The sequence below is a fragment of the Siphateles boraxobius genome, unplaced genomic scaffold (assembly GCF_051911475.1).
Source record: "Siphateles boraxobius isolate OS27281-9 unplaced genomic scaffold, OSU_SipBor_1 2, whole genome shotgun sequence".
NCBI lineage: Eukaryota > Metazoa > Chordata > Actinopteri > Cypriniformes > Leuciscidae > Siphateles > Siphateles boraxobius.
The window spans coordinates 5,210,797-5,231,917 of record NW_027508810.1 but is presented as its reverse complement, the minus strand read 5'-3'; the positions used below and the strand labels follow the sequence as shown (position 1 = coordinate 5,231,917).

Here is a 21,121-nt window from a genome sequence, read left to right as displayed (position 1 = left end):
TCCAGTGAATTGTTGATCTGCAGGCTCTCTCATTGGACCCTTCCCACCTTGAGTTTGGGCCAGTAAAGTGGCTCTGTGGCAAAAGTGCTCTCAATGCCCTCCTAGAGAACAGATTATATCGCTCTCTGCTCTCCCCTCCGCTGAGGGTGATCAGACACCACACCCACTCTGCCTGGTTCGGGCAGAGCTCCAGTCAATTCAGGCAATGTTGTTTTTGTTTTTTGTACGAGAAGACATGGTAGAAAGCAGTGAAAGTGCTTGGGAGATTCATCCCCCAAAAATTCTCCCCGCCACAGCTGCACCTTCTCAGTGACGTCCGATATTGTACGTACTATTCTCTGTTATTGTTAAGCCCCACTAAAGATATAAAAATATATTGTAAAGTACCATAAAGTTTTCGTGCTCTATATTCCAAGACTTCTGAAGCCATTCAATAGCTTAATGAGGTACAAATGAATATTTAAGTTGTTAAAGTTAATGGAAACTCAACTCTCCTCAGTCCTCAGTCATAGTCCATTCATCAATCAAACAGCGCGTCGAGTTCGGTTACGACAGTAACACGAGGAAACTCACTCTAAGATCAATGTTTCCATTTTTATACTTTATTTGTAGAAAAAGGTTTATGGTTTTTCATAAAAGTACTTTATCTTGCTGGAGTTTATTTCTGTCTCTAAATCATGAGTCTTTCTCCCGGGTGTCTGTTCACACTGGAGTAGAGAGCACTATGTGAATTGTTCTTCAAGCGTACAGTAAATTAAATTTACAACTGTTAAAAGAAAAGGCTCAATAAACTGTTGCATAGATATGATACACTAAGCATCAATGTATCTTCCCCTTGTTTTCTGGACTTTTCAATCCGAAGCACACGGGATGCGCATATTAGGCCTATATTACTTTTGCACAATGAAAGAATAAGATTATTAATGGTCTTTCTCGTTCTGTCCTATCAAATGTTGTCGCCTCATTAAAAAAACTCCGCTATACATTTAAAATAAATGTCTTTTCATTTTATAGTTATTTGTTTTTGATCAATGTATTTTTTAACAATACAAAGAGCAATGTGGAACATTTGACCTTTTATTTGTTCCAAACTAAATGTTTTTTGTTTCACTATAATAACATTTGCTGCTGAATTATTCACTAACCTCATTTATAAAAGAGTTTTTTGTTTCACTATAATAACATTTGCTGCTGAATTATTCACTAACCTCATTTATAAAAGAATTTTAATGAAAAGAGAGAGCTTGTTTGCGGTGATAGAAGAGATGTCCGCTGTTATAATGCGTTGCTGTTGACGACGGTCATATAATGTAATGTGTATGCTAAAAAAAAAAAGTGCATAGAGCTGCTAATTTTGTTTGTTGATTTGCAAATATAAAGCCTGATGAAATGTTTTCAGTGTGCGAATCATTCTTTTTGATAATTTTCATCTCATTTTAACAAAACCGTGATAATATTGATAATCGTGATAATTTTGGTCACTATAATCGTGATATGAAATTTTCATACCATTACTTCCCTAATTGAAAGGGAACGCTCCGGTTACTCACGTAACCTCAGTTCTACCAGAAAGACTCGGGAGGCAAAATGATGTATCAAAGCATACATTTATTACCAGCCCAGAAAGCAAGTATTGAGTTACAAATTCTGCGTAGGCCCCATCCGTTGCTCACAATTCGAGGGTAACGGAATCTGCATTTCCTGCCTGAAAACGAAGGCAGGGACGCAGCTGACCCCCTGGGAGGTATGGGCAGGGACTATCCTGGTGGTGGTGGTGGGGAGAATGGAGGTGAATGTTGGCGTCAGCATCTGCAAACTCAGACATGTGTCAGTACCGATCTTTTATACTGCAAGTATTAGAACACGATTGGTTAGATGTGAAGGTAATAAGTGACGTAACAATTGAGTCTTCCTGGGAGAACATACGCTAGAGCTTTCATTTCTACCTGAAAGACTCTCTGAAATGACGTAACAAAGCATAAATCTAGACAAGGCCATGATAGGCCACAAGGCCTGGATAGACCACACAGAGACAATGCCACGATAGGCCACAAGGCCTTGATAGAGCACACAGAGACAAGGCCACGATAGGCCACAAGGTCTTGATAGACTACACAGAACAAGGCCACGATAGGCCACACGGTCTTGATAGACTACACAGAACAAGGCCATATTGTAACAGTTCCACTATTACAGGGTGCAATTTTCATCCCGGCCACTAGGGGTCACTGGAGAGAATGTTGTCGCTAGGACATGGTTACTTTAAGAGAGGGAGAGAAGAAGAAGGGGTTGGGGAAGTCACAGGTGCTAAGGGGAGATGGTGATTTCACTGTTTTGGTCCTCCACTACTGACCCGTATACAAAGTTAAGTGAATTTATGTTATGCTTGACTTGTGATGTATTGACATATTGCTAAACATTGAATGAGTTTTAATATGCTCTTTGTTTGGAGTCTGTAGAAAACGCCTGCAGGAATGAGCGAGGTGGATACATGAAAAAATGACTGAAAGGACTATGGATACTGATATTTTTCCATGCACCATTTTGGATTGGATTTTTTCTGGTGCTGTTGTTTGGACTCGATTTCCATCAGAGACTTGGCCTATTTCTTTCATGCACCTTTGGACTCTAAGAGATTAGTCATGCTTTAATGTGATTGTCTAAGTGAAGCTGTCTATTTAAATGGTATATAAACGAATGGGTAATATTTGAATACTGCTATTGTGTCCATCTGAGATTGAATCAAGCTGCTTATGATTTTCAAAGTATAGTTTATTTTGTTGTTTTCTTTTGGTTTGTTTTCAATGTTTTGTTAATTCATATTGCTATTTTTAATGGGGTTTTTCATTTTCACTGTGTAATTAAGCATTATAAAATAAGTCAGATGGTTCCCTCATACTGAAAATTCTGGTGTGATTCATAACAGACAATTTTCAATAGGTAGAACACCTTTCTTTTGTGCAGCCCGAGTAGCAGACGAGTAATGCAAGCTAAAGACTAGCGAACAGGATAGATGAGTAATATGTGAGAGCATGACACAACCAACAGTATGTGAGGAGATCCCCCCTTCAACGTAAAGCGCTTTGAGTGCAGAGAAAAGCGCTATATAAATGAATTATTATTATTATTGCATTTGGATTACCTTAATTGTTACTAAGAAGAGCTTGCTGAGCTTCTAGGATGATTTTGGAATCGGGTCTTATGTGGAATTCAAATGCAGAGGAAGACCATCTGCCCAGGATCTTAAATGCTGACGTAGAAACTCCACGTTCGGCCGCTGTAGTGACTGCCCTAATCCTGAAGTAATGTCCGGTATAAGGAGAGGGAGATAGACTGCAGGTTTTGAGGACAGTAGCTAAATGATTTCTGAATCAGGCCTTAGAGAGAGGTGCTCCGTTAGATAAGAATAAATCCAATAAGGGGGAGTGATCTGAAGTTCTAGGATGGACTTTAAGGAATTTAATCATGGATGTGAAGGGACATAAACTATTATTAATTTTAGAAAGTGTTAATGTGACACCAGATCCTTGAGAGTCATTCTTAAAGTGCTTAAGAAAGAGAGTAAAGAGAGTAGGTGAGAAGCGTAAATCAGAAAAGGAAAGACCACGGGCAGGATCGAATTGTTTAGTTTCTGAGGTGAATTCCTCTGAAACGCATGAAGCCATAAAACGCTGTTAAAAACACACTGTTAAAAAATAGCTGAATATTAATAAATGAAGATAAGAGACCATTGCAGATGGAGGTGATTAATCTTAGTAATATATACAATGTGGTTGGCAGACATTTATCAAAGGTTTACTAGAGGACTAGCAAGTGAACAGAAGGTACGGTGAAAGACTTGAATAATTAGGATTAAAATACTTGAATTAGGATGAAATTGAATGGCTGCAAGCAATCTACAAATGGAAGAAATATTTAAATTACGATTTTCGTAATTGTAGATGAGGAAGGATGGGAAATAGAGGAATCTGAAAAGAAAAGCAAAATGTTATAAATGAAGACCAAGCATAAGTATAATCTTTTAAGGTGGAGGGAGCCACGCCTTAAGTGAAGTATGGTCTAGCTTGATTGAGAAGTTCATCTAATTTAACATTATCTCTGTTAGGGGAGGGCAGGGTGATAGATCCGGGTTGGCTGAAGGGCAAAGCCATCTGAAAACGAAAGCGTGAAAGCGCATGGCTATGGCATTGCAGTGGCTGGGAATGTGCGTGACCTTAATTATAAAATTAAAGATGACTGATTGCAATTAATGTCTCAGGAATGCCATGATCATCTGACAAGAATGTCTGCCTTAATGATTGCAACAGTGCTTGGTTAACACAAGCAACATAATATGTTTTGCGACCACGTCAAACCCAAAGGACGCTAGCGACCGTTCATTTTCGCAAAGCGCGGGCGAAACAAAGCCTGAGCGGGCTTGATAAATTCATCTGGTCTTTTTTTTTTTTCTCGGTTACTATGTAACCCTCGTTCCCTGAAGGAGGGAATGGGAGACATAACGTCGACATAATTGGGATCACTACAGGGAGCCCTATCATCTTCGAGTGTCTACAGCATGAGCCAATGGACATTGGCTGTTCCGTTATACCACACACAGTGGAAATCTTTGGATAACACTGGGAAAATGTGCCTTTCCAGGGGAGAGGGACGCTGCGGAAGCCACATCCTGCTCGAAGGGAGGTAACGTGGAGAATACACATATGGAGTGGCCGGAAGGGGCAGTGCAACATATGGAATGTCACTGGGGTGGCTCAAGCCTGAGAAGGGGGAGGCTACACCAGACAGTGACGGTAGAGTGGACTCTGCCAAGGGAAAGACATGGGCAGGGAGCTGGTCATGGAAGAATACGCATATGGGATCGCCACAGGGATCACCACATATGGAACCCAGCCTAGCACAAGTTACTAGTGATCGACCGATATTGATTTTTTATAACCGATACCGATACAGATTATTTGCATGTGTATGTGCCCGATAACCGATATGCAGAACAGATATTTATTTACTGTTATACTTCTGTTTTTGGCACAATTATTACAACACAAATGAACTGAACAAACCATTTTATTTATAACAATCACTCCCTCCTTGCATACAAAAAAAAAACCTTTATATTTATACACAAATAAATAGAGGGGTCTGAGTCCAAAAAATAAAGTGCACTGTTACTAAGTGTCTTTGTTTAAAAATAAAAGCTTTGATGAGGTAAAAAATAAAGCACAAAAACTATTCCAACATATTTGGATATGTTTATTTGTTTTCATAAATGGTAAACTAATCAAATTACAATAAAAACATTTATATTATTAAATTATATAATTTATATCTAAATTATACATATCATTTATAAGCATCAGCAGCAACAATGTTAACAATAGGCAAAATAAATGTTAAAAGTCTAATGTTTTCATATGGAAAAAATAATTGACAGGGGAGTCATATCACCTTTGCAGAAATGTAATTCATTTTAAACAGTTTTAGAAGGTTTATGTGCCGTTTAATAGGTTTAAACTAAGAGTGAGGAATAATTCACTGGGTAATATTAATTCACTGCATAATATTAGCTGGAATAGCCTATAACATCAGGAAAGTAACAAACAAAACAGCATATACATCATTGCATTTTCCAACTAGTATGTTATTAATTATTATTAATATTTTTGTCGGTCTAGATCATGAAATGCTTTATGACAAAGTGCTGTTTATCTATGCATTTACACATAACTATAACATTAGGCTATACGTTACTCAACCGCGATCACGCGTGCTGATAATAAATAATTAATTTCCACAAAGCGGTATATTTAGATGTGTATTAGCGAAATAATTGCTATGTAGTAAATGATAATATAATCTAGGGTGTTTAAACAAGATAATCTTGTCAAAGTTTCATTCAGTGGCCGTGCTTGAGCATTCCTGATCATCAACTCAGTGAGTGCTCAGCAAGATGAACGAACTTTTTTTTCGAGACTAATGGTGAGCAAATACAACAGATAGAGAATTAAATTCAGCACCTTTATTTTCTACATGCACTCATTCATGTCTGTTTTATTTAATTCATGTAAAGTTACGTCTTTATTGGGGAAGGACATGACGGATTACACTACGTGGCTCAATGAGTTTGTCTCAATTTTTTAGAACCAAGCTGCATAAATAAACTATATCAGGCATTTATGTCTCAAATCTCATTTCTGCATGCATGTCTGTTATGTTAAATAAAGTTGAATAATTAAAGCAAAGCAAGTAGAACATATACTTTACCTGTGCACAGAGTTGTTATTGACTGATCTCCTCAGACGCGGGCTGCAATGGCGGAATTCTCAAAACGGCCACAAGATGGCGCCGTTTATCGGAAAATCCGATATTACAAAACCGATTCCCGATTATGGGAAAATGCTTAAATATCGGGAAAAATATCGTAAACCGATACATCGGTCGATCACTACAAGTTACACAAGCATACGAGCACTAGGCCTGGCGTCGGACGCTCCACAACGTCCTACTGCCAAAGGGGTGCGGAGGAACTCTACAGGGTTTGCCTGAGTGGGGAACTCGACTGGAGCAAAAAGGCACACGTATTCGCTGTGGAGGGGAGTAGCGCAGCAAGCAAACACTAGAGTGGGAACTTCGGTGTTACCGGCTGGTTGAAGCAAGCACACAGGAAGAAAACCGGCTCAATACGTAGGCTACAAAACCTAGCGAACGTGTTAGGTGTCGCCCAGCCCACATCTCTACAGATATCTGTCAGCGAGGTGCTGTGTGCCAGTGCCCAAGAAGAAGCGACACTCTTAGTGGAGTAGGCTCTCAACCCGGGCGGGCAAGGCTTCGTAAGCTTCGTAAGCCTTGTGGGCCTCGTGAGCCAAGGCGATGACATCCACTATCCAATGAGCCATCCTCTGCTTGGAGACAGCCTTTCTCTTCTGCTGGCCACCGTAACAGACTCAGAGCTGATCTGAGGTCCTGAATCTTTGTGTTCTGTCCACGTAAAGGTGCAGAGCGAGAAAGGGACCCCGTTCACTGACCTGAAGCTGCATGCCTGTTGTACGTGGCCCCCCAGCCGGTGGCAGAGGGATCCGTGGTGACCACAGAGTGCCTGGACACTTGTTCTAGGGGAACACCTGCCCGCAGGAACGAAGGGTCCAACCACAAGCTGAGAGTTTGGCGACAGTGCGGGGTTACTTGGACCTGGCACGAGCACACTCTGCCACGCCCATCTCGGGACTCGATCGTGGAGCCAGTGTTGGAGGGGCCTCATGGCTGCAGATGCCATATGCCCCAGGAGCCTCTGAAACAGTTTAAGTGGTGCCACTGTTCTGCATCTGCATGCTCACGCAGTTCAACACTGACTGGATCGGGCCTCGGTGAGGCGCGCTGTCATGTTGACCGAGTCCAGCTCCATGCCAAGAAAAGAGATCCTCTGCCCGGGGGTAAGTTTGCTCTTTTCCCAGTTTCCCCAAAGCCCTAGGTGGCTGAGGTGACTGAGCACCAAGTCCCTGTGGTCGCACAACTGCTTTTTTTCGACTGGGCCAAAATAAGCCAGTCATGGAGGTAGTTGAGAATGCGAACACCATGCTCGTACATGGGAGCAATGGCCGCCTCCACGACTTTCGTGAAGACACGGGCGACAGGGCCAGCCCGAAGGGTAAGACTTTGTACTGGTATGCCCGTCCCTCGATCGCGAAGCGAAGAAACCGGTCACCAATTGAACTCTGCCGCTGGTGAAGGGAGCAGCAAAGTAGCCAAGATAATATCCTTACCTGAATGAAGTTTGATCATAGTGGAGGGGACATGTTAACAGTGGCTGGAGGAAGTGCCTACCGGAAACTTGAAAACCAACTTGAAAGACTTGGAAGATGAACTTGAAAACCAGTGTGAGGACATCGTCTCTCATGAGATTGCTGTTTTTTAGAACCACCACGCGCTGGTTTCCTACACACGGGTCTCGCTCTCACGTGGAGATGTCGCCAGAGTTGGTCAGATCAAAATCAACGATATGATTTTGTGTTGTTATCAGTGCTCGAAGTGGGGCGGTACTCACCGGTACGCAGTACCGGCACTTCTACATTTTACTTTTAAGCATAACTGCACTTTTTCTTGAGTACCGCTACTTCTCTACAGAAAAAGTGTCAGAGTCAGAGAGATTGGTGATGACCTAATGTTACATACACTACACTACCCAGAGGGCACTACGTGGCTTCAGATCTTGACGAATCACGTAAAGGCAAATAGTCGGCCCACTCTATCAGAAGTTCGCTTCTCAACGTACGCTATTTCTAAAAAGCTGTCTGATGCCTGCGGCTTCCGCCTGACCGTAACAGATTTTCCACTGCTGAAATTGAAAACCTAACTAAAAAGTAGTGTGTCGAGTTTGTAGTCGTTACGTTAGCCTGGCTTCAGAAAGGTACTAAAATAATGCGTGTGCCAGAGCCAGACACATCTACAGAGGTCCAAGTCCAACCAGAAATATTGGGTACGATTCATGAGCTTCAAATTAAAGTTGATGTGAGAAGAACAGCTAGCGTTAATGAGGAGTCTGCAGCTACCAACCCTAATGTCACCTTAGTCAATGACACCGTTTTCTCTCTCAAACACACACACACACACACACACACACACACACACACACACACACACACACACACACACACACACACACACACACACACACACACACACACACACACACACACACACACACATATATTTCCAAGTTTTGTTTTTCAGTGTAAAAATCTCAAATGTCATGATTTGCCAATGCAAGAGAGTACTGGCACCTTTTTTCCCCCACTTCAAGCACTGATTGTTATGGTTAATCAAGACGTGGGTAAGTGAACGCCGACGTCAGTTTCTGCGAAATGAATGTTGGCGTCAGCATATGCGATCTCAGACATGTGTAAGTACCGACCTTTTATACTGCAAGTTTTAGAACACGATTGGTTAGATGTGAAGGTAATAAGTGATGTAACAATTGAGTCTTCCTGGCAGAACGTACGCTAGAGCTTTCATTTCCCTGAGATAACAGGAACAAGCATTAGGTTGAAGCAGTCGGTTCCGCCCATCTTGTCGGGCTGAAAGGCCATTTATCGGTGATATTCACAGACGTGAACCATAGCCTGACAGTGTCTGTATCGCTTTTACTGGCACTACGTACCTTTGGGGTTCGGGTAGTAACCCGAGCACAAAAAGAAATACAAAATTCGACTGCTTTACGGCATACCTCACTAACCCCCCCCCCCAATTCCTTATATTCTGACGTGAGAGCCCAACTAGCGTTTCTTTGCCATCTGTATGTTGTTGTCATGGCCGAAGCAACTAAAACGAAGAAGGCAAAGGTTTTGTCGGAGAAGACTAGAAAGAGAAAAAGGGAGGGTGACAAAACAAAAGGCCGGACGAGGATCAATATTGATCCAGCGTGAGCTCGCTGGCGTGAGCTAAAGGAGGAGGGGTGCCTGACTGATGCTGACCTGGCCTTCATAGTGTTGGACTAGTAAATATATTGCTTGCATACTATCTCTATTTTTTCGAATTTGTTGTCTGCCTGGCCATGTTACGGAATCTATCTGGTCCTTCATTTATCTTCCTGATAGTCATGTTTGTTTATTTATTTTTCTGGTGAAAGTGTCTTGCCTCAGGCTATAATGCAAATCGATTTTTCAAATTTGCATTTATCTATGGTAGCTTGATATTAAATATTGACGATATATGGCTGTTACCTACCACACAAACATTGAATTGAATTAGCATATCCATTATGTAAAACAGTAGCTAATAGGCTACTATAATGACGCTGGCTTGTAAACATGAGCTACGCGATCTTTTGGCATTTGAAAAAAAAAATAAAACTAGGGCTGGGCGATGTGGAATTTTTTTTAATCACGATATGTTTTTCCATATTGATCGATCTCGATTCTTATCACGATATGTAGTTTTTGCAGATGCTGCCAGTGTAAGGGATATCCTGAAGCTTTAAGAAATAAGAGGTTCACTGAAACTTAACAATAAAGTTTAATAACATAAAAAATTAAACAATATACCTTCCAATAATGAGCACAAAATATTTTTGATAAGGTCTTCAGGCAGACAAAGGATTCACATTGCACTCCCACATTGTATGAATCTTTCCATTGGTCAAAAGAGCAGCAGGACCCACAACTGGCAAAATAAAATTCAGAGCAGCGGTCTTTCATTCATACAGTTTTATATGCTTTCAAACAAGTGCAAACTAGTAAGTGACTGGTCAGTGGTCACTGTTCAATATATTTTAAATTTTTTGATTTTGTAAACAACAACAACTTATTTAAACAACTTAAAACACAATTATTAAATAATAATAATCTCAAATATTTGTAGAGGCAGCACAAAACCCAACTAAGTAAACATGTGGGTCACACCCTCTGACACATTTAAGTGCTAAACAAAGACAAAATAAATGCAAAAAATTAACTACGATAATACTATTATACTGGTTTACCTCCCAGAGATTTTTTGGAGGAATTGAAAAATGCAAAAATAAAAGGTTGTATTCATTTGTAATTGCTAACATGAGTCATCTCCCTTTATACAATAATACAAACTTTTACTTACTGAAACATTCAGCGCGGCAATAAGTAATAGCGCTCGTTATATATTTTTGCTCCTCTTTGATTTTTTTGGCTGCAAAGCATGACTGGATGTATTGTTGTTTAACAGAGCCGCTCCCGCTAGCGATGCTAACAGGCGACGTAGTGGTCTTGCTTGGCTGTGTATGAGGTGTCATGGCCAGCTTGAGCGTCACACTCTCAGAGTAATTACTGGGGTGGTGCCGTCTCAGGTGATGGAAAAGATTGGTTGTATTCCCCGTCCTGGCTGGTACCAACCGCCGGCATATAGACCGGCTTCGCCTATTCCTGGTCGCACACAATTGACGTCGTGTTACCTTTTTTTTCAACAATGTCTACGGTCTCGAGTGATGTGGTGATGTCGCCTTCACGTTCGGCATTATTTTCGTCAACTTCAGTTTCGCTAATTTTTTCTCCTTTTTCCAACTTTTTCTCCCTCTCTCTCAGTCTCCTTCTGTTTACTGTAGCCAACCTGCTCGCTGAGAAGTGGGCGTGCCCTCCTGGCATACGGCAGACTCTGATACTGTTGTTGCTGCACTTACTTTTTCATGTGATATCGAATAATATGTCCCAAGCATATTATCGTAATCGTTCAATTTTATCGCGATCCCGTATCGAGATCGAATTATCGCCCAGCCCTAAATAAAACCCATGAAATTATATTCATATGACATGCTGAAATATATGCCAATGTACCTGGGATGAAGACATTTCACACAGAATGCTGGCAGTCTGCCCAAGACGTAAGAACTCGCGAGAACTCAAGACGGTATTGGCTTGTCAACAAATGCACGTGTATCCCCTGGTGTAACCATGACAGATTTTACGACCGTAGTAGAAGACAATACTGTTTCCCAACTGTTGGGGGACCCCGAGAGCAAAAACTACATAGTGTTACTTTAACATGATTTTTCTCATGTAGTAGTGATTTCGCACCAATGTTATGTTCATGATGATAATTTAGAGTCCTATGATACAGTAGGATTTAAATGGTTAAGAGAACAACACATACGTTTCACTTTTCGATTCTCTGATTCGGTTCTCTTTTTAAAAATTACAGAGCTCAATGTTTCTTTAGGTCAGAAAAGTAATAGAATTGTTAGAAGAATGTTTGTCTGTGATATATTTTCACTACGAAAAACTGAAATGCTGCAAAATTGCTGCAAATTTTAATAATTGTCATTTTAGGCCTCAAAAATCAGAAATAAAAGTCCTGCAAAATCCTGGAGGGACTGGCAAACATGAGGTTGTCATGGCTCTTTGGAGCAGCAGCATGTTTTACGTACTCTTACCCCTAAAATCCACTGGATCCGCCTACGGCGCGGAACGTCAGCGCCGCGGATGCCGGAGCTAATCGCGGCCATTATAGTCAATGCTCTTAAGTCCACCAGCTGTGGATGCAGCGCATCTCAGAAGCGTCCCAGAACCGTCTCTCCGCTCCGCTCCACAGAGAATAGGTATCGGGTCTATTTTCGCCGCTTGGCGCGTCAAGCAGCACAGAGTACATCGTACCGGGCAGGAACTCAGACACAGAACGGCATAGAGGATCCGGTCGATTTTCAAAATAAAACACCCTGTGGAGACCAATGCTCCGCTGCTGAAACGCGTCTGAGACGCTTTCAGTGGACTTTGACGCCGAGCTAGGGACGCATCAAAAACGTGGCGCTGACGTTCCGCACCGTAGACAGATCCAGTGGATTTTAGGGGTTAGCACCATAGTTCTAAGTGATCTAGGAGCTTTATACAGTTTTTTTTTTTTTTACAGCGGAATCCATTGAAAACACGGTAAGTTTATCCCTAACAGGCTCTCTTTAATACCTGTCATGGCGCTGCTCTGAATAAGGTCTATTGTCCATAGGTATGAATTTGTGTGTGTGAATCCCAAACCATGTATTAGGGAGGGTTGGGGAAAGACCTCAAAATCTCACCAAGAAAATTCATGTTCTTCATATATACCATTTTGGTGGTCTTTAATGTGGCGTGATCGCTATAGCGCCCCAGTTCAAGAAAAGCAGCAGCACGAAGCGCACATAAACCGATCATCTCTTCTGCTTTAGTTGTAGCAAGAAATAAACATGAATGAACATCAGAAGGAATGTTGAAAGATACAGTAACTTACCGAAATGAATCATGTCTCATGTAATCGCTCAGTCAGAGTGTTTGAAGCGTGGAAAGACGTCATTAAAAAGCTTACCAACCAGGGGTGCATAATCACGTTCCTGGAGATCTACCCTCCTGCAAATTTCAGCTCCAACCCTGATCAAACACAACTGAGCCAGCTAATTAAGATTTTCAGGAGCACTTGATAATTACAGACAGGTGTGTTGGATCAGGGTTGGATATGAACTCTGCAGGGATTAGAGCTGCACAACTCTGGATAAATTGAGAATACATTTTTTTTTTTGTTTCAAACAGAGATCACGTCTCACGATTCTGAAGACAACTAAACAAAATAACCTGTAATTTACTTGAGGTTCTGACAAAATTTTAATTCCTGCAGTCGATTTAAAATTTGAATGAATGCATGATTCAATAATTTATTCCGCTCTTGTGTTTGCATCCATTCTCATGAATTTAAGGGTTGCATTTATTGCAAGTATTGGTAATAAGCGTAGTTAATACACTCCCTTTGGTAAGCTACTCGCTTTAGGCTTTGTCAAGCTGCTGACATGGCTAAGCATTTCTTTAGAGCTGTGCTTGGGCCTTGCCTGCAAGGGAGGGAGGAAGGTTGTAAAGGCCGGACTTGCTATATAGAGCATAAAAGCTTAGGTATCTTTTCATTACAATTGGGAGGTATTGGCTTAGGGAGTGGCTCCACTATGCAGTATATGACTTATCAATTTATGCTATGCTCACTATGTTTGTGCATATTCACATCTTTGTGAGGCAGGCATTCCCGACTCCAAGCTTGTCGAAGTTTCACTTCAAAAGGGAACAATACGTTTACATGTAACCCGGTTCCCTGAGAAAGGAAACGAGACGCTGCGTCTCGTTGCCATGCATCAGGTTTGCCTGTACATCTCCTTCAGACTAAAGATTATTGGTGTGTTTAATAGTCAAATAATACTAATAATAATTTGTTAAATTTATATAGAGTTTTTTTCAGCACTCAAAGCACTTTACATAGAAGGGGGAGTCTCCTCAACCACCACCAATGTGCAGCATCCACCAGGATGATGCAATGGCAGCCATAGTGCGCCAGAACACCCACACAAGCTTATTGGTGGAGAGGAGATGAAGCCAATCAGTATATATGGGGATGATTAGGAGGCCATGATGAAGGACAGAGGCCAATGTGCAAATTTGGGAAGCCAGGGTTACACCACTACTCTTTCGAAGGACATCCTTAACGACCACAGAGAGTCAAGATCTCGGTTTAACGTCTCATCCGAAGGACGGTGCTTTTTGACAATATAGTGACCCCATCACTATACTGAGGCGTTAGGACCCACACAAACCACAGGGTGAGCACCCCTTGCAAGCCTTATTAACACCTCTTCCAGCAGCATCATCCTAGTTTTCCCTGGAGGTCTCCCATCCAGGTACTAACCAGGCATAACCCTGCTTAGCTTCAGTAGGCAGCCAGCCTTGGGCCTTGCCGGAGTCCTCCCGTGGGTTAACAGGTTAAATACAGACTTGATTATTTGGAATTTAGGGGGAAAAAAAATCTTATTTAATATGCCTGCTCTTAACACTCGTCTTTAATATTTCAAATTATTTGGAACTGAACACATTTGGCAGTCCAAAACCTCCAGTATTAACTTCAAAAGAAGTTCCATTCACTTTGTCCATTTTTTTGGATGAGAGTTGCTCTTTTTGGACATTGGGGATGCTAGATGTCAGGGCTTATTCTTATGTTTTCTGGTTTCTTGTAGATGAAAGATGAAGCTCGGTGGATTTATGCTCCTTCTCATCAATTCAGCGGCCTCCATCAATCTCAAATACATCTCCAAAAGGAACTCAGGTATGCAAGTTATATTAATCCACTTACAGCGTTATTTCAGGCCAAGACCATGCACTAAAAAGTTTGATTTAAGCTTTTAGTGTTGTATTTTTGTGGTGGTTAAGCAAAACTAGGTATTTGGTTCAGAATCTTGGAATGATGGGTATGTACTGTAAATTCAGTATGTTGTTGCCATTGGTGAAAAAATACACCTTGCTTCTGATTTCTGCTGAACTGCTTACAAAAAAAGCAAAGGATTGATTTTTGATGAAATCTGTGTTAAAGACCCCCCCCCCCCCCCCCCCCCCCCACCGCTGCAATGTTCGTGTGTTTGTGTGTGGGTGCGGTGTGCGTTGAGCAATTATGTTATCAGCACCAAACGGGCATTTATGTGGGTGGTAAAAACACAGAGGCAATCTTAGCTGTCAGTTTCTCACCCAGGCTGAGATTTTAGAGTTTGGCATGTATGTTTTACCGTGTCACCAAATAAGCAGAAATGTTTCCTGTTTTTAAATATGCATGATTAACATGTGAGACACTAGTTTATAGCTATTTTTGTGTAATGCTGCTGTGTTAAAAATTAAGCAGAGGTAACTTATGATACTATCATGTTACCACCATAACTGTGAATGTTTAAGGATAAAGGATAATATCTGTATGAATGCATATGTGCTTTGATTTCTCTCTAAAAATGTCCATAACAGCACAGGGATGATATTACTGATATTGATATGAAACTGATATTTTTCTTAAGTATTACATTCTGACTGTGTGACCTCGAATTACCTTAACCAATAGAAATGTTATGAGTACCTATGAACGACCACATTTTTTTTAATAATAGCTTAAATTTTTTCTTTATTTTTATTGAAAAAAAGTATATATATATTTTTGCCAAACAGATATTTTTCTGCAAACACCACCTGTCACAATCATTAAAACACACTGTAATTTCGATGCTCATGGTCCCTTTTTAGTGGGAGGAATAATCCACATACAGAATGTGTCATCACATTAAATTCTGTAAAAATAAAAAGGTATTAACTCTCTGAAGAGATGTCTTGAATTTGCATCTCTCACATCAAATTAATGGATCTATTATGTAGTTGTTCCTTTTACTTGCATCTGGTTCTTGGAGAGTGTTAGTTTTGGACCTTGAATTTTGTGTTCAGTTGTCTTGTTTTTTTCTATCTTTCTAGCTTTCTAGGAACGATAAGGCTTAATCAAGACTTCCTTTAGCTTTGCCTTGTTGTGTTTTTGATTGAAACAACAATAATTTAATATTGATTTTGAGGAATTTATGTCAGATTGAAGGGTTTAAGTCAGACGCTAATACTTCTGCAATGCACAGTGTGACCACAAAGCTCACCATGTTAGACCACTGTGATCTCATTGTGTTAAACTCTTATTCTGTTAGTTTAGTGTGAGTTCACTGTGATCTAAAATATCTGTAATATTGGTCAGTTATATCAAAAACATCTTGTAGAAAATCATATTTTATTTCCATCAAAAAACTATTTTAAAAATTCTTGTTAATTTTGTATTCTTTTCAGCCTGTATTCTTCCTAATAACATGTCCCAAGGGTAGCATCTACAGGATGAAAAGCAACGGTCTTAGTACTAAGCCTTGCGGTACTCCATAATGACTTCTCTTAATTTCCTGCTACAAACTGATAACGGTCAGATAAGTATGATTTAAACCATGCTAATGTAAGTCCACTAATGCCAACATATTTTTTTTTGTCTATTCAAAAGAATGTTGTATTCGATGGTATCAAATTCAGCACTAAGATCCAGTAACACTAATACAAAGATACAACCACGATAGGATGATAATAGCAATCCTAACTCAATTGAGAGCTGTTTCCGTACTATGATACAGTCTAAATCCTGTCTGGAAATCCTTGTAGATACAATTTCTTTCTAAAATGGAACATGGTTGTGAGGAAACTGCCTTTTCTAGTATTTTTGACGGAAAGGGTAGATTTGAGATTGGCCTGTAATTGACTAATTCTCTAGGATTAAGTTGTGTTTTTTAATAAGAGGTTTAATAATAGCCAGCTTAAAAGTTGTCGTTACATATTCTAATAATAAGGATTATTTAATGATTTTAAGAAGAGGATCTATGACCTCTTGAAGCATCTCTTTCAGTAGGTTAGTCGGTATTGGGTCTAACATACATGTTGTTGATTTATATGATTGAAAGGGTTTAGACAATTCTTCCTCTCCTATAGCAACGAATGAATGGAATTTTTTCTCAGGGACACTACAATGCACTGTCTGATGTGATACTGTAGTAGAAGGTTGCATAGTTATAATTTTTTCCCTAATATTATCAATCTTGCAAGTAACGAAGTTCATAAAGTCATTACTGCTATGCTGTTTGGAAACATCAGAAGTTGAAGCTTTATTTCTTGTTAATTTAGCCACTGTACTAAATAAATACCTCTAGTTTTGTTTTCTTCCAGCTACGCTCCATTTTTCTGGCTGCTCTCTAGAGGGCTAGAGTGTGCTTGTTGTACCACGGCGTTAGACATTTTTTTTAATCTTCTTTAAGAGAGCAACTGTGACTAAAGTGCTGGAAAAGAGAGAGTTAATAGTTTCTGTTGCAACATCGAGTTCTTCTAAGCTATCTGGGATGCTGAGCAGATGAAACTGATAAGGAAGATTATTTCTAAAGCAATCTTTAGTGGTAGAAGTGATAGTTCTACCATATTTTTAACAGGGAGTCGGCTTTGCAGCCTTGACTAAATTAAGTATACGTGAGACTAGATAATGATCTGAGATGCCATCGCTCTGCTGCAAAATTTCAACGGCATCAACATTGATTCCATGTCTAGGGTCCAGACACGTGTTGTCTAACTCCAATAGAGTTCAGAATGTTTCTTAATGGCAATCCCAATGCATATTTTTCGTTATCTACATGTATATTAAAATCACCAACAATTAGGACTTTATCTGCAGCCAGTACTAACTCTGATAGAAAATTAGCAAATTCTTTGATAAAGTCTGTATGGTGCCCTGGTGCCCTGTATACAGTAGCCAGCACAAATCTCAAATGTGATTTATCATTTACATTAGATAGTGTTACATTAAGCACCAACACTTCAAAAGAATTCTATTTGAAACAAGACTTCTCAGTAATTCTGAAGATATTACATTTTATATACCATATTATAAATTACTAGCCTGATGTCGTCATACTCAGACGACAGAATGTGTGTCTGATACTGCTCCATTGGGCTGTGATTATGGGGCTTGTGTCAACCGAACTAGGAAATAAAAGGCCTCTGCACTCAATTGGATAGACCTAGAACCAATCAGAGCAACGGAGTAAGTGACGTATGTTGAGAGATAGATTAAAGTTGATAGATTAAACTTTTTCCGAATCCCGTAGGAAGGACGGCAAAAACATCTTTCCCATCGATAAATGCCTTGATCGCGGTGCTCTGTTCCTCTTCTAAAATTATCCCTCTGGGGTTTGAAAACGCGCGTTTTGCTCGATTTTTTTCACATAGCAGCAAAATAGACCTAAAATACTCCGTCATTTTTGGTCACACAGACTTAAGAAATATGAAAAAATTAACTGTTAAATGTCTACTTTTGTATGTGTCCAATTACAATCGAAATAAAACATTGTGCTTTTGTAGAATAAAGAAAATAAACAGGGTGTGGTTTCTGGCTCTCCGTCACGGTGAGCTTTTTTTTGAGCACATCTCTAAACTTAAACAAAACTCAGCGCCTACTATTCACCCTGGCATGAGCAATATATCTTTATAATCGTTTAAGTTTGTACTTTTAAATGATATAATTCATAACAAAACAAATATTCTCTGTTTATGTAATCTATATGAAAAGAGAGAGATGTCATTCGCTCTCATTTAATCTCATTATCTTTTAATTTGACACGCCCACGGAGAGCGCGCCCTATTCAAACACAAATGATCTCAGGCAACACATGCAAACGTGTAAACGCCCATCACATGAGATCAACACACCAAATTTATTCAGATTACAGTACTGTACGTTGTCTAGCAAGGCTGTGAGGAATAATCCTGGGAAATTACCGAAATTCATTTCAGTAAATTCATTTCAGCAACGGATCCATCTAGAAGTAAGTTTTTATTATTATTGTTCTAATCGCGATATCCTAGTGTATGTAAACCGCAAAAAGACTGTTTAAATATGAATCGCGTCTGTGTGTGAATGAATGAACTGAACAGCTTTTACCAAACCCTATTGCTATACTGAGATGAGTGAAAATCGACTGAAATATGTTGAAATAACGTTGAAATGTCTTTGTATAAGCAACGTATTAAAATGCAAATTTATATTTATATGCCCTAATATAGGCTATCATAAAAACAACAAACGATATGCCTATGTTACAAACGAAATATGAAAAATAGCAGATGATAGCAAATAGCAAATAATATATTTACAAGGTAGATGTAGACAAAATCTTAAAATGTCAGTATAAGCCTTCTCTTCCAATTATTTTTATTGTGTTTTATTAGTGTCAAATTTGGGGAGAGAATACATATATCCAAAACCTTCTGAAAATACAGTATGAGAATTAACTACACAATTACTAGAAATGTTCAACTTGTTTATTATACAATTTGCAAGCAAAAATACAAGTGGAAAAATACTAGATGATACAATACAATTTTTCTGGATGTTTCCAACTGTGAACTAATTTAGTATTATATAAATATATATTTTTTTTCTTTTGTCCTTGTATTCTTTCTTGTGGCTCAGTGACACACCTGTCAAAAGATCATTATGCAGGCTCATTAAGCAGGTATTTTGTCTTCTCAGGTGTGAATCAGACCATTATTCATGAGTCATGCCCCTTTCTCATATTGCCTTTCCAAACAAAAAGTGTTTTACTAAATCTAAATCAATGTATTGTTTTATGTGAATGATTTGGCAGGATGATTTTCAGATCACTTTGAAGCAAAAATTCTAGGCGAGAACATCCATTAGTCAAAAGTCTTGTGGACACATATTTAGTATGTGTTTTGTGGCCTTATTTCAGAAACTTTAAGTTTTAGATTTTTTAATAACCATGCATAAACAATATTCTCTAAAAAATACAAAAATGTACATACATGTTGCTCACATATTATGGTAGCCCTGTTTGTGCTAAGTAGAGTGTAATTACACCTTTGCCATTAATATGTTTATAAGCAACTGACAAAAGCACACGTCAGAGCATGTCAGAACACCTCCAGGTCCCAGAAAACAACCTTAGACCCCAGAGGGTTAATGCATTGTCTATGTCTTCTATAACACACGCGATAGCGGAATATACACAACTCAATTCTTCAGCGTCAGCCATGAATTCAACCCAAGCGCTCTGATGACGTGGATGGTTATGTTACCGTTGCTCACATAGATATGATATCTATGGTTGCTCATCTGTCCATCGTCGTATAAAGCCCGCCCTGACAATTTGATTGGTCCGAACAATTTTTGTTCGGGCATAACAGCTCCTCAACGGATCGAGTCCAGACCGAACTTCCCGACCTAAAAATTTTGTGGGCGGGGTTCGGGCTGGCATCCAGGCTAATACATTACAGCAACACCTCCCCCTTTGCCTTTCACACAAGGCTCATGTTTATAACAGTAATCTTGGGGGGTGGACTCATTTAAAGTAAGGTAATCGTCTGGTTTTAGCCAGGTTTCTGTCAAACACAGCACAATTAGGTTATAATCTGTGATCATATCATTAACAATAAGTGCTTTTGAAGTAAGCGATCGAATATTCAACAACCCAAGCTTTATCATTTGTTCATTTGTATTATATCTGTTTTTTATTTGTTGAACATCAATTAAATTCTTACCCTTAAATGGGAGTTAAATTTGGGAGTTTTTTGTATTTCCTAGTTCGGGGAACAGACACAGTCTCTATATGATGATATCTAGGTGAAAGAGTCTCTATGTGATGGTATTTATCTGACCTCAGTGACATGAGACAGGTACTAGATGGTCGATTTAGCCAGTCTGTCTGCTTCCTGACCTGAGCCCCATTTCATCTTTGAGCTGTAGCAAATTAGCTCTATGAAATATTAATAAGCAATCATAACTTGTTATAATTGATTATAAATATTTGGGTCAGTTAATCGGATTAAATTGACGTAGCTACATTAACATTACAACCAATTACTCTGTTCATTCTGTGAACCCTCAATATTGGTTATTAATTAATTAATTAATTAATAGAAATGTACATTTCCGGGGCATGGGAAATGTCTTTCTTACTAAGTACTACTAAGAGCAAGTAGTCAAGATCGATATGATTAATGACTCCAGATATGAGATTGAGACATGGACAACTTTACGTGTGATATGAACAAGATTTTATTAACTAGACTAAACATTTAAACTACTCTAACATACACATACATACATGCATACAGTTTACCAAGGGAAAGAGAGCTGAAGCAGAATATAGGAAAGCAAGAAGTTATAGCATTCTTTGAAATTCAGCAGATCAACAGCCTTGAGCAAACCATCAGTTTAGTTCTAACATGTCCTTCTTTAAAAGGGGTAAGGATACTTAATGTATCAAATA

General features: G+C 39.4%; 1 protein-coding gene across 1 annotated transcript in view; it reads left to right on the top strand.

The window, feature by feature from the left end:
• The window catches only part of il1rapl2 (interleukin 1 receptor accessory protein-like 2), a 657,808-nt gene that overhangs the window by 45,201 nt on the left and 591,486 nt on the right, over positions 1-21,121 (top strand). The window contains exon 2 of the mRNA XM_077235721.1: positions 14,474-14,562. Coding sequence (XP_077091836.1) covers positions 14,481-14,562 — 82 coding nt within the window. The 5' untranslated portion in view covers positions 14,474-14,480. The remainder of the gene's footprint in view (positions 1-14,473; positions 14,563-21,121) is intronic.